The sequence below is a fragment of the Staurois parvus genome, unplaced genomic scaffold, assembly GCF_062004578.1.
Source record: "Staurois parvus isolate SC_StPar_1 unplaced genomic scaffold, SC_StPar_1.0 ptg000375l, whole genome shotgun sequence".
Taxonomy (NCBI): Eukaryota; Metazoa; Chordata; class Amphibia; order Anura; family Ranidae; genus Staurois; species Staurois parvus.
Genome location: NW_028318171.1, coordinates 939,427 through 953,828, shown reverse-complemented (window position 1 = coordinate 953,828; position 14,402 = coordinate 939,427). Strand labels below are relative to the sequence as shown.

Genomic DNA, 14,402 nt, shown 5'->3' with positions numbered 1-14,402 from the left:
TGCCTGTGTCCTGTACTGTACTCCAAGATTTTACAGGTAAGTCAGAATCTTTTATTCTGCTCTAGGAAGATGCAGGACCCCTGACCTCTGTCTGGACAGTGCTGATTGGCCCTGTGCTGATCACATGCACTCTTCCAAGAAACAAAAAACCTCTCTAGCAATGCACACCAAACTGAGCATGTGCAGAGTGACTCCACACGATATGTGTTATCAGGAGATAAGAGGGGGACACTGGAAGGAGAGAATCAGAGAAGTCAGGATCAAACAGCGGTTTTACACAATGCAGAGGATTATCAGGTTCCACAGAGAGTATAACAAGCATGCTTTATTGCATATACGGACCGATTTTACTGTTGTGGGATTAGTAACACTTTAATAACACTGGTATATTGTTTTCAAAGTACATACTGTATTTACTTTTAAATGACAGTGTTATGCTATCTTTCTTTTACCATACCCTTCACTTACCTTTTCCATAATCTAGTTCCAGTTCTAAGGTAACTAAAGCCAACATATTACTACTGTTGTTCAACTTTACGTTTTAATTAATAAATATTTGCTATTATCAATCCCATCAGTGTAGAGCATTGTATTATTTCATGCAGATTTGAGCTTTAATTTGATGTTGTATGTTGTACAGAATACAGAACCTCTTAATCAGCTATATTCCAAGCTGTATAGAGAGGCTGAAAAAATAAAAAAATGGAAATCTGCTATTGAACTCGAAATCAAGGAAAAGGAATCAAAATTACAGGAGAAAAGAAAAATGTTAGATGGTCAGCAAAAGCTCATTAAAGAGTTGCAAGTAAGTAGAAGCTGCAGGTGTGTTTTGCAAACACGGGAATTGAGATCAATAAGAAAGTTCCATGATATGCATATTACATTGTATTGCTTCTTAATTGTCACATAATAATTCTTTTATACACAGATTTTTTTTTTTTACATGTGAATGTAAGCTGAACTAAATGCTAATTTGTTGAAAAGTAAATGCTCATTTTAAGCAGATGCCAGTAAAAATGAATAGCAAGAAGTAGCTTACAACTGAAGACACTATGGACAGGCAAATAAATGGAGAAGGGAACACAATAAAACAAGTGAAAGGTGATGTTAAAGTATATGTATAGCAAAAACATTACTTTTATCCTATTAGTATAAAATGGAGAGCTGCTACACAATTAATACAAATCAGAACACCTGAATATCTCTTAAAGGGCAACATCCCATATACGCAGTCATAAATACATGATAATGCTTATATGCAGTACATTCAACCTTACAAATGAGATATTAGAATGAAGTCCTAAGTGTAAACACAGAAAATTAAAAAAGTAAAATACAAAAGTATAAGACATAAATTTGATAAACACCAGTGTATGTATAGTATATGTAAAATTAAAAAGGAGGGAGAAAATAATAGAAGAAGGGTGGGGAGATAAGGAGGAGGGGGCAGGGAGAGGGGGAATAGGAAGATATAGGGAAGAGAGAGGAAAAAAAGATGTGGAGTGGAGGATAAATGTACATCTCCAGGGAAGAAAAATTATGTTCATAAAAGTGTATCACATCCCACTCAAAATGTATATCCCTAGGATCCTTAATTCCATTTTAATAAGCCAGTATACTACTCTCTTGCTTAGAAGAAAAAAAAACGTACTCCTTCCCTGATGGGATTATCTACCTTCTCTATAATTTGTACTTTATATAAAGTCAGATTACTGTACCCTACCCTAATCTACAAAACATCTTGGCACATTTTTTCTTTTGGTTCTAATATTAGAGAGGTGATGCCTAACACAATCACATAGACGTGGTTCACACATACTGTTTAAAAATAGTTGTGCAGGAGATGATATGCAGCACATATTTCTTTTGACAATTCACTAAGTGTTTTCAACAGAGGACCAATTACTGTATAACCTAATTGTATGAGAATCTCCTAGGTAGGCAAGTTAAACAGCAGTGCCAACAATTATACATCCGTGTAGTGCTCTTGGAGTTAAATTAGAGACATGATACTTACTACAGTTGGTGCCCTTCTAGCCACAAACTGAACTTCTAAAGATATAACTTTTAAGATCACAAGTATTAAATTTCTGTACATTTGGAAGAAAACAAACATACATAAAATGCAAAAAAAAAAAATATAGGACTTTCTTCAACCCTCCATCTCCATACAAATATCTACGATCAATTTGTGTTATTTCATTAAATTACAGGCTGTAACAGGTCAAAAAGATGACAGATTGTGGCTCATCTTTTCTTTGTGTTGGGAATTGACATCACTTGTAAACCACTTGCTGGTATTCTTTCAACCTATTAGCTAAATTTAAATAGCATGCTTGGTATGTCATAAATAAGCAGGCATATTGACTATCAAAGTCTGAAGGAAACTATCCAACAGATCCCCTCCAGATATTCACATAGGGACCCACTACCGGTGTCAGTGTTTCTGCTGTTAATTGGAAACCCCTTGTGAACCTTTGGGAGATGATGAAATATCATGGTCACTGGAATTTCAGGTATCAGCTTATGGGATAGAACCTGGGTTAGAACCTCCACTGCAACTGCATCTCTAACTATAACATCTAGTTCCTTGTAGCTCAGTGTAGGATCTTCACTTAATCTAGAGTGCATGCTCTTCTCTGACAGTTGCCTGCAGCCCTCATTATAAAAGTCTTCAGAGTTCAGAACAACAACAGCACCCTTTTTATCTACACTCTTCTTAGTTGTAAAGATTAATTTTCTTCTCCAACCTATTAATGTTATGTTTCTTATCACTACATGCTCTCACCTTCTCTGCTAAAGAAACCAAATTCTGTTCCATCAACTTTTAAAACAATCTAGCTTCCCACCTCTATTATTCACAGGATAGAAACTCTTTGAGGACTCCAATTTGAGGGTTTCCTGCATCTATAAGTGATGCTTAAAAGTAGATCTATAGGCAAAACTTTTCTCCATTTTGGATAGAGCAAGGGAGGGTGTGTCCCATTGTGGAGATTTCTCTTTGCTTCCTGTCCCATAGCCAAAAAGAAACAACATTACAAATTAAGGGAATTCCTTGGGGACCCCCAGGCCACCAAAATTAGTATCCCCATTGGAAGATTCCCTGCTATTACTTTTCTGGTGACAACCCAAAATTTGGTATTTTCTTTTACTTTCACTTTCAATAATAATGGTAAACAGGACATATAGATAGGGTGAAACTGCCTTAACAGGCACATACAGCAATAAAAACTGACAGGTGTTCTAATCCCTTTCCACTCTATTCAAAACTAAAAAAAAGTTTTGTCTTTAGTTATACTTCATTCATGAGTAGCCATCCTCATTTATGGAGATGTGCAGTATGTACAAATCCTGAAAATAAAAATCATTCCTATGATCAGATAAGGTTAAATTGGGAGCCACGCTCCTCAACTGGGGGTCTTCAAACTGCTCTGAACATCCAGGTCTTTCAGCTCTCTCTTTAATGTTTCTTTAACCATTTGAGCTCCGGAAGGTTTTACCCCCTTGATGACCAAGCCATTTTTTGCTATTTAGTACGGCGCTATCTCAACATAACAAGCAAGAGAGTAGCTATAATTTAAATTATAAGTAACCAAAAATAAACATAATAAAAAAACATTATTCCTAGCCAGAAGGTAAAGCCCCATGGGTAGCCAAAGAGGTTATATAATTGGAAAACAGGGCTTAATGAAAAATTCTTTGCAATTTTATTGTATCAAAATTAAGGATTCATTAATCCCTTAGTATATACATACAGTGCTCAGTACCATAAAGTAACCAATACCTATCATGCATTAAAACAATAATATCTATTGGATATTAGTAGTTAGTAGTACCAATCAATATAAATTAGCCAATAATGCAATACATATATGCCCCAGGGCCCCAAATCCTATTCACCTAGGTTAATTGCTTCTCTATGGACATTATGTCATGTGGCCACCAAATGATTGTATCATCATCTATTCCAAAGTACTACTTAGTGGCATATTCATGAAATCAATTGCAGTTGCAGATAGCAGCGAAAAGCAGTGAAAGGTGCCAATGGATATACAGTCATTCACTGATAATTAGGTCCAGTTGGATTTTTATAGTAACTTCAGTTCAGTCCATATTGGAAGACCAATGTCATCATAGCATTCATCCAAGTTATATTTCAAATGAATGATAGAAATCCAGGGGCATAAGCAAGGCAGCGGAGCTGGGAAGGACAGGTGTAGCATACATAGAGTAGAGTAATTTAATGGCAATAAAGAAAGCCAAGCAAGCCTTAACCAACAGTATAATACAGGGTTGCCACAATAGTTCTCCTGCTGCAGCTCTACCCTAGTAATGGCTCTCACATGTATACACACATCTTTTGCCGTTTTACAGTGGATCTTTCCTTCTTCCATATACAATATCATCCTAATATATGGTACTGTATCTCACCACATCCCTTCTTTCTTCCCACTAAATTCTCTGATTGCCTTACTCCAGGTCATGGCTGTGGCACCTACCATAATCGCTGCTCCTTACACAATGTCGCTGACGTTTTGGTAACGTCAGTGTGTTTCGCTTACGTACAAGCGTAGCTTCGTCAGGACTGTGTGGCATAGAAGACACCTCCTTATACTAGGTAGCTTTGTCAATCATATCCACACGTTCCAACTTTCTTAAAGTGACATCATCGTTTTAGTCGTTCACCAATAATCGTTCCTCTGACTACCACATATTTAAATACCAACATCAAATAAGTCCCTTAGAGTTTCTACGCTAAAAGCGGATCTGGGTATTTATCGTGCAATTCTTAAGTAGAACAACCATGCTATAAAACATTATCAAACTCCCCTATTTATACATAATGTTTGAGCTAGGCTCTCTGATCCAATGTCATATACCAATTATGAAAGCGACCTTATGCAAATTACAGTTTTCAAAAAATTAACCAACAGGGGTTTAAGGAATAAACAAAAATTAAAAGAAAATGTTATATATGTTGTTTATTCCTCCAAGAATACTTGAACATTCATCTTGGTATTTCACTGTCAAAGTCTTAGCTGGTAGATCCACCATTTCTCTTTCCTAAGCAGGATTGTATTGAAGTCGCTCCTCCTTGGTGGCAATTTGAGGGCATAAATACCTTTAATTTTCATGCCGTCTAGTCTACCACTGTGGACTTGACAACCATGTCTAGCCAGTAGCTTTTCAGGGTTCCTTGCAGTCTTTTCTTTGATCTCCCTCATATGCCCACCAATTCGAATTTTTAACTGTCTTTTGGTTTCACCAATATAAAACTTGTCGCAGGGGCAAGTGATTATATATATCACCCTGGTTGTTGAGCAGTTAATTAGATCTCTAATCTGATATCTCTTTTCCTTCAGAGAGTCCATGAATATATAAAGCGCTGAGCGAACTGTTGGCTATATAGAAATCCTGTTTGTAGAAGCAGTCTCCATGCCTAGGTGCTTGATTTTATACACCTGTGGCCATGGAGGTGATTGGAACACCTGAATCCAATGATTTGGAGGGGTGTCCCAATACTTTTGGCTATATAGTGTTTATCCATGTCATGTCATCTCATTAACGCGACAACTTTGTATTTTTTTTTTGTCATTTTTCAAAAACTTGTAGCAAAAAAGAAAATCTTCCGTGGACTCAACATGCCTCTCCGCAAATAGCTTGGGGTGTTTTTTTTCCTAAAAGGGGTCCTTTGGGGGTTGTTTGAACTGTCTGGCAATTTGTGCCAAACATCAGAAGCTTCTGCCAAGCATCCACCCACTCTCCTAATGTCTGGCATACATGTAATGTTATTTTTTTTTTCTGTGCACCCTGTTGGCTGAATGAAAAAAAGAACCTAACTGATTCCTCCATTCACATCGATCGATGTGGATGAAGACCTCTCAGCCAGGAAAATGTATATGCCGAAGCATAGGAGCTACCTCCCATTGACCACCCCATGCTACTGGGCATACAAGAACACAAAAATAATGTAACAGATTCCTCCATTCCGCCCACTGACTACCCCAGGCCCCTCATGAAGGGAGTTTACTTCACTGAGAGCACAGTGCGCATGCGCCGGTGATATCACAGGCACTTCTATAGTAAATATCTCCTAGATAGTGCATGTTTGGGAGATATTTACAGTACCTTCAGGTAAGCCTTACTGAAAGCTTACCTATAGGTAAAAGTTGCCAAAGTGGGTTTACTTCCACTTTAACAATAACACACAGTAACGATATAACATTAACACAATGAAACAACTTTTTTTTAACTGAAATCTGTGCCAAAAAAAATGAACAAAAAATATGTTGAAGCATAGGAGCGATCTTCCCACTGACCACCCCTGGCCCCTCATTCTTGGACATATATGTTCTTTATTTAACAGAGATAAGAAATCTCCTCCTGCAGCAATACAGGCACTGATGTATGTATTCTGAAAGCAACACCCTGCTGCTGTCAAAATAAACAGATCAGTGCTGCAGCTGATTGGCTTTCCTGCAAAGCAAATGACAATGGTTAACAATAAAACACAGTATATTAACAATATAACATTAATTCAATAAAACAACAACTTTTTAAAAAATTTAACTGTAAACTTTCCAGCCTTTGATTTTAGGGTCTTTTGAAAATGAGATAGTTTCCTGACTATCTAACATCTTTTGAGATCCTTGTGTGCCGTTCTGTACCCTGGACTAATACTGCACTAGTGTGTGGTAGCAACAAAAGCAGTCCTTGATGCAGAGACCAGGTTGACCAGGACAAGAGGGACAAAAATAACGTGTCTCGTCTTATTCCGTGTTTTCCACAGACACAACTAGAGATGCAACATTTCCGGACATTTTTAAACCTTTGGAAAAAATAGTTTTTTTTCCTTGTTTTTTTTCCAGTGTTTGTACCAGCGTCTGGCTTTGCAGGAAACCAAGTACGGCTTGATCATCTGGTTGTTGAAGTCCTCCCCTCTCATGTTAAGGTTATAGTTGTGGACACGGAGGGGCTTCTCAACAACACCAGTTGCCATGAAAATTTGGACTATCGTGTCTGTGAATGGAAAACAGGATGACAACATCCCATTTGTCCTTCCACTTCACTGTGAGCAATGCATAATTTTTCAAGTAGGATTTCTCCTCCTAAGTTGGGTATTTACAAGCATTTAGGGGGAACCCTGGCGATTAGGATGCATGGTGCCACATGAGCCAATTCCAAGATTGTACAAATGTCTAAATAATGGCACACTTGTATACAAATTGTGGTACCCTATATGGAAAATGGGTGACACCAAGTCCCAAACTATTGCCACTGCTCCCTATCTATTCTGGGCATCCGGGGGGCTCCACGTGCCTCTCTTTACCCTCATAAATCCCAAAATTATGTGTATAGCCTGTTGCCCTCTCACAGAGCTTATACATTTTGAATCCATATCTGCCACGCGTGCTGGGGAGAAACTGAATTCCAGGCAGCTAGAAAAATGAATTAATGAGGGACTCAACGCATATATTTTGCTGGGGCATATACACATCTGCAAATTTCTGGTTAAGGTGATTTAAGAGGGGCCGAATTTTGTGGAGCCTTTCATATTCAGGGTCACCCTGAGTGTCGTGGAAATGCATAAATTGCATTATATTCTCATATCTATGCCTGGCTATGGTAGTAGAGAACATGGGCATATGATGAATCGGGTCTGTGGACCAATATGACCGCAACTCATTCTTTTTAGTAATGCCCATGTTGAGGGTTAGGCCCAAAAAAGCTGTAATAGGTTTCCATGCAAATGGTCTGGCAAAGTTTGAACTTGGGTTGGCGATAAATTGTTGTGCGTATTAATTGCTTTGGTCCACAATCAATCCATACAGATCTTCCATGAAAAACAGCTCTAAAAAAATCAAGAGCAGTTTACACCTGAATTTGGGTGGGCAATGAATAGGGGATGTATGGGTGCTGCATAATTTGTGGGCTGCCAGTCAGGATTTGCAAGCACATCTAGAAGTACATTATGGGCTTTATAGGTCTGTGTTTGAATTCTTGGTGGCTGCGGGGCTAGCCACTGCACCAGCTTGTATATGGGACTTGCTACGTCACCAGTTGATACTGAAGTGCTGGTATGTAAAAGACCAGGATGTACTAGGCCGCTGGTGCTCTCCAGTTCACCAAAAGGTGGTGCAGCACTAGTACTGGCACTCTGCTGCATATGAGAATGAGGGACCTCTTCTCCATCGTCTGAGCTATCTGTCAGGGTGCCGCTGCTCTCTACAGGTTTGTATGCTGAACCTGATTCTGTCAGTGAGGCTTCCCCTTCACTTTCACCTGACATACTCATTATGCTTCACTAGTGTACCTTTCTTTGGACATTTTGGCCACTAAACTTATAGATACCTAGTGCAGCACCTGGCTGTCAGGAACTGCTTGAGCAAAAACCTGCTAGTGCTAGCAGAGATCAGGCCTGATCTTGCTAATGCTGCAGTTTTGCGTGTAATGTATCAATTGACAGTGATCTACTGACACTGCATTTTCTGGGGGGTGGGGGTTAAACGTAGGTGTTTACAGGTGTAGGGGCTGATTCTGCTGACACTGCATTTTTGGTTACACTATACTATAGTGAACGCTGGTATAGTTCTGATCTGATAAAATATATTGATCCGTTAAGACACTATACTAGCAATGGAGGTTTGTAGTGTGTATGTGAGCATGTTCCTGGCAATCAAAGGGTTAAATGTGATTTTAATGTAGTGTCAAACAATCCAGAACCTACCAGGGAGAGTTGCTAACTTAATGTAAAGTTGCTTGTTACACTAATATAGTGATCAGTAAAAAAATCTGTACACTGTACTAATGACACTGGTGACAGGGCAGTGAAAGGGTTAACTGGGAGGCGATCAGGGGGTTAAAATGTGCCTAACTAGGTGATCTAGGTGTCAGTGTAGTGCTTCTACTCACATAGATCTGCTTTCTTCTGTCTCTGGAACAGAATGTGCTCCAGAGAGAGAAGAATGCTTCATTGCCTGTGTTGTGTAAATACAGGCACAGGATGAGCTCTGATTCTGTACAATGGATCAGCAGGTCCAGGCCAAACAATGGCCTGGATCTGGGGAGTGATCGGTGCTGAAAATTGGCCTGGGCAGGAAGGGGATGAAAGCATCCTGTACTGAAGTGGTTAAAGACTACATGCACTAAAAATTAACACCAGGCATTGATGGTATTTAGTTTGCGTGGTCCTACATAGGACAACAAAGTCCTCAAACAGCATCACTGAAGACTTAGTGCCTCAATGAACAGTGATGTATTCTTTTCTTGTGCTGCCCCAGGCATCCCCCATCAGAAAATGGTATTTTCATGCTTTAAAAAATAACTTCTCATACAGTAAATATTTGATTTGCTTTTTTTCAGATTGAAAATGAAAAGTTGAGACTGAATTTACATGATATAATTAATGAAAATGAAGACTTAATAAACCAGTAAGTTACAATAAAAATATGTTGTATTCCTTTCTCATTTAAAGCGTAAATGGGGCAAAATAAACATGTATGCAGTACATCTCTGCAGTGCAAGCACTATTTCCACAGTTTTATCATTTTGTAAAACACTGCAAGCACTGAAAAATACCTGCTGTTCCTGCCAGAAATCCACTGAACTAAGTTTCTATTGTGTGCTGACAATACTGCCTCTGCTGCACAAATATCTCAAGCAGGGATTGTCATCCCTGTTTTATCCCTCCTCTGATGGACTACGGAGCTTTAAAACTTTGACTATCCCCCCCCCAACATGCATTTCTTTACCAGAAAAGCAATTCTGCTGTCTTCATCTTCGGAATCCTGCCACACTGTGTGTGCAAGGAAAAGGGTTCCTGGGAGATGTAATTCAAGATGACTGTCAATAGCAACTGACCTGGGGTGTCCTGTTGATCCTCCTTATAGCAGCGTGTTTTACAAGCCTGGTAATACCACCACAGGAAATAGTTAAAGCTGTTTTTACTATAGGGACACGTAAAAAGAAAGATCTAAAGTGATAGTAAACTCATTGAACACAAAAAAAAAAGTTTCCTTCTGCAAAGGAATATCATAATGTGCGTGTATGCATCACATACTAGCATGTTATGAAAGACTTAACTTTAGAAGCCCTCCAGCAGTGCTCTGTCACCGCTGACAGGGCTTCCATCTTCACTTGGTCTTCCTGCCAGGTTCCCAGGCTGCGGCAGCTTGAATGGGTGAGCAACCGATGACTTCACTCCCGCGCATGAGCGCGGGAGTCTCTGCTATGGCACACAGCTCTGAAAGAATGGCACAGGTATGTCGTTCCTTCAGAGCACATGTGCCGACGATGTCACCAGTATCTGCTCTGTAGAATGTTGGACAGCACAGTGGCTAAATGGTTAGCACTTCCGCCTGGCAGTACTAGCGTCGTTGGTTCAGATCCCAACTACGGCACCACCTGCCCAGAGTTTGCATGTCCTCCCTATGCCTGCGTGGGTTTCCTCTGGGTTTCCACTCCCACACTCCAAAGAAATGCTGGTAGGTTAATTGGCTCCTGTCTAAATTGTCTCTAGTATGTGTATGTATGAATGTGAGTTAGGGACCTTAGATTGTACACCCCTTGAGGGTTAGGGACTGATGTGAATGTACAATATATGTGTAAAGCACTGTGTAAATTGGTGGCGCTATATAAGTACCTTAAAATAAATATCTCCTAAATGGTGAACATTGAGGAGATAACAATTTTACCTACAGGTAAGCTTTATTATATGGTTGCCTGTAGGTAAAAATATACAACGAGAGTTGACTACTACTCCAGCTCTCAAGCTCCCTTGTCTCCTCCTCCAGTGCTCGTCTCCAGGACATTTCCAGAGCCTCTCCCATCTTCTGGAACTCTCTTCCTCAGACTGTCTGGCTATCCCCTACTCTGGCTGCCTTTAGGCTGTCCTTGAAAACTCATCTCTTCAGTGAAGCCTATCATGGCTCCTAATAGACATTTAGCACTTCCATCAGCTCATCCCCCACAGTTATAACCTTTTGTACCACCCTGTTAGATTGTAAGCTCTTATGAGTAGGGCCCCCTTAATTCTCTTGATTTGATTGTATTGTAGCTGTACTATCTCCCTTTATACTGTAAATCGCTGCGCAAATTGTTGGCGCTATATAAGTCCTGTATTATAATAATAATAATCTATAACTAGAAAATCTACAATTTCTGGGGAAATTGTGTAAAGTGTTCTTGCCGCAACCTTTACCAAATGATTGATGAAATGTAAGCAGTGCACATTGCAAGCCTGATCGTGAGAAATGCATTTCAGCTTGTATTTTGAAGCTCACAGTCCAGCCTGGTGAGTCTTCTGCCTCTTGAGTGACCTTTGGTTGCTGAACCTGGAGAGGGCGGAGTAGGCTCACTGTGCTGAGACAGCTGGGTTGCTATGACAACTCACTCTGAGAGGAATGTCAGCATGTCTGTTCTAAACAGGCTTTTTAAACTTGCCAAGTTCACTGGCAATTGCCATCTTCAAACACTTGTAGTTTTAAAAGTATAAATGCTACCGTGAAAAGGTAGCATTATATTGTGACAATCACAAGAAACAGGGCTAAATTTTGATGTATAGTATGTCTCTGCAATATTAAAAATGAAGGCACAGTCGCAGTTTAAAAACATCCCTTAACATTTCAGGTGGCTGTGAGTGAAGTTTCAATGAAAGTCAATGGGAGGGGTGAGGTGCAAACAAATGGTCATATTCTGAAAACTATCAGGAGTATGTCCTAGCCGTGAACATTTTTAGTGACAGCAGGGTTAGCTGAACGTTTTGATATAAGATATGTGTAGGTGGGCTTGAAAATGAAAGAGTGATGGCAGTTTACAAATCATGTTCTGATTTTTCCTTTGCACACTCTAGCTGTGCTCTGCTGCTCAATGCATTCCTATGGGAAAATTTCGCCACAAAAACCGCGATTTGGCGAAACGTTCCACAAAGTAATAGCAATCCGATCGGGAACAATCCGCACGTTTTGATATATTACTTGTCTTTGTAGTGTAAAAACTGTGGGAGGAGTTAGCGTGGCAAATATGGCTATAATAAGAAACGGAATAAGAATATATATGTGAGATAACAATAAGTGTTCCTGCTATGCAAGAACACTTAATAACATTACCTATAAGGCAAGAAAATAACAGCCAGGGAAAAGAACATTGGAAGTGTAAACTAACCTAAAACCTGCCAAAACTGCTTGCGTGCTTAGCACTGTAGTGTCTTGTGTAAGGTGCCATAGGAATGAACCAAGGCCCTGAACCTGTGAAGCACCTTACTGCTAACTCACATTTCACACCATGTACCAAGATGTGCACCAAATGCCCAAACCAAACATTACAGGCCAGCCCCACTGCAGAGTACAAGTACGGTTCCCACGTTGTACATTTAGGGTAACCAATCTGGAAACTGCTAGTGAGACATAGGGCAATAAGTCAGATCTTGAAAGAAGTGTCAGTCAAATAAAAAAGAACACTGGTGAAAAATGAAAAAAAAAAAGAAACTTAAAAAAACAAACAAACAAAAAAAAGCGAGCCTCACTGAGTGGTCAGGGTTGAATGGGTACACTGGGGCAGTCCTGGCAAGGGTTTTTCCAGTGTCTAATCACCTAAAGGTGGTGGCATATAACCCAGCGTCTAAGAATCAATTCCTGTGTCCTGTATCTTACTTTCTCTATCGTTGATTGAGGCACACAGCTTGATAGCAAGCAACAAATGTCTAATGACAGCTCAAATCACAACCACACTGGCCAGCCATGTGTTTTCTGCATTGTTGTTTATAAACGGCACCCCAGAAATATACCTCCACCATACCACTGTATTAAAACATATGGCAGTTGCGAAATGGTTAAGTTTCTAATGACTATTTTATTCAGAGAATATGCAGCTGGGTTTTGTAATAGGTGCCCCAGTGGATGAAGGCAGAATTGGAAACTACTCTGAGGAGATACTGTATCTTAGCGTAGGGGCCAATGTATGATTTACCAAGTGGTGTTTAGAAAAAAAAAGTTATTTTGGATGGACTTCTGCTCAAGATTTTTTACCTTCATGCAGGCAGTAGCAGCTTGAACGGAGCACAGTAGAGTGTAAAATGCAGAGTCATACGCTGTTAGGATCTGGGCGGGGCAGCGTCGGCAGGAGGCATAGAAACAGTAGAACACTGATCTACCCAGTGAAGAGCTGTGGAGGCATGTCCGCAGAATTCTGACTTCTGGTGTACAGGCAGGCTGTTCTCTCAAGTAGGCAAACTGACAATGCTAGGAATGATGTGGTTCCACACAAAGGAAGCAATATAAAGAGAAAGGTATACTTTTAAGTACAAGTACACTCATAGCCGAAAATATTGGCACTAGTCCGTTTGTGTGGAATGTGTCAGATGTTTTTTTTTTCCTCCACTTTTTTGTATCACACCAATAAAAAAAGGTATAAACATGAGAATGTCTAAACATTTGTAATTGCAACAATTTTCTGAGTGGAATGGTGCATTATCTGACAGAAATGCAGGGGTGCCAATATTTTTGGCCATGACTGTACATGGAAACACAGACACATATTTATTATTTATTTCAGGTACTTATATAGTGCCGTCAATTTACGCAGTGCTTTACACATATTATATATTGTACATTCACATCAGTCCCTAACCCTCAAGGGGTGTACAATCTAAGGTCCCTAACTTACATTCATACATACACATATTAGGGCCAATTTAGACAGGATCCAATTAACCTATCAGCATGTCTTTGGAGTGTCGGAGGAAACCGGAGATCCGGAGGAAACCCACACAGGCAGAACATGCAAACTCCAGGCGGGTGGTGCCGTGGCTGGGATTCGAACCAACGACCCTAGTACTGCCAGGTGGAAGTGCTAACCATTTAGCCACTGTGCTGCCCCCGTATCAAAAATATGATATGTTGGGGTAACATACACTAATGTGAGGGTGTGTAATAGTGTATGAAATGAAATATGACATCAATAGAGTATAAAAAAATGGCATTAATCATTTTCAAAATCACAATCTAGTGGTAGATGTTTAAACTGAATAAGGTACCTTTTTGTTTGTACAGGACCAATGCAACAAGACACGTGTGTAATCTTCTTAAAGATACTTGTGACAGAGCCACTGAGAGAGCTAATATATGTATGTATGAAGTGATATCAAGTTTAATCAAGCTGTTAGGTTGAACAAATATTTTTCTTCTTAAACTGATATTAAACAGTATCCAAATTCTCCAAAAATAATCTATGCACATCCACTACTTAATGGTCTTGTAAACTATTTTTCATTAAATTGCTTACTGCTATGGTTTTCTGCCTCTTTGTAACATTCTCCATGAACTCGCAAACCTCTCCTTTCCCCTTTACTTCTGTTTGTTTGGAATGAGCTGTGCATGTTAGTTGCAGTCATGTGCATTGCTCTA

The 14,402-nt window shown here is 39.6% G+C and overlaps 1 protein-coding gene across 1 annotated transcript in view; it reads left to right on the top strand.

The window, feature by feature from the left end:
- LOC149456125 (synaptonemal complex protein 1-like) overlaps window positions 1-14,166 on the top strand; it is a 34,180-nt gene extending 20,014 nt beyond the window's left edge. Inside the window, exons 4-6 of the mRNA XM_089685402.1 lie at window positions 641-805; window positions 9,364-9,431; window positions 14,049-14,166. Coding sequence (XP_089541528.1) covers window positions 641-805; window positions 9,364-9,431; window positions 14,049-14,166 — 351 coding nt within the window. The remainder of the gene's footprint in view (window positions 1-640; window positions 806-9,363; window positions 9,432-14,048) is intronic.
- The last annotated feature ends 236 nt before the right edge of the window (window positions 14,167-14,402 follow it).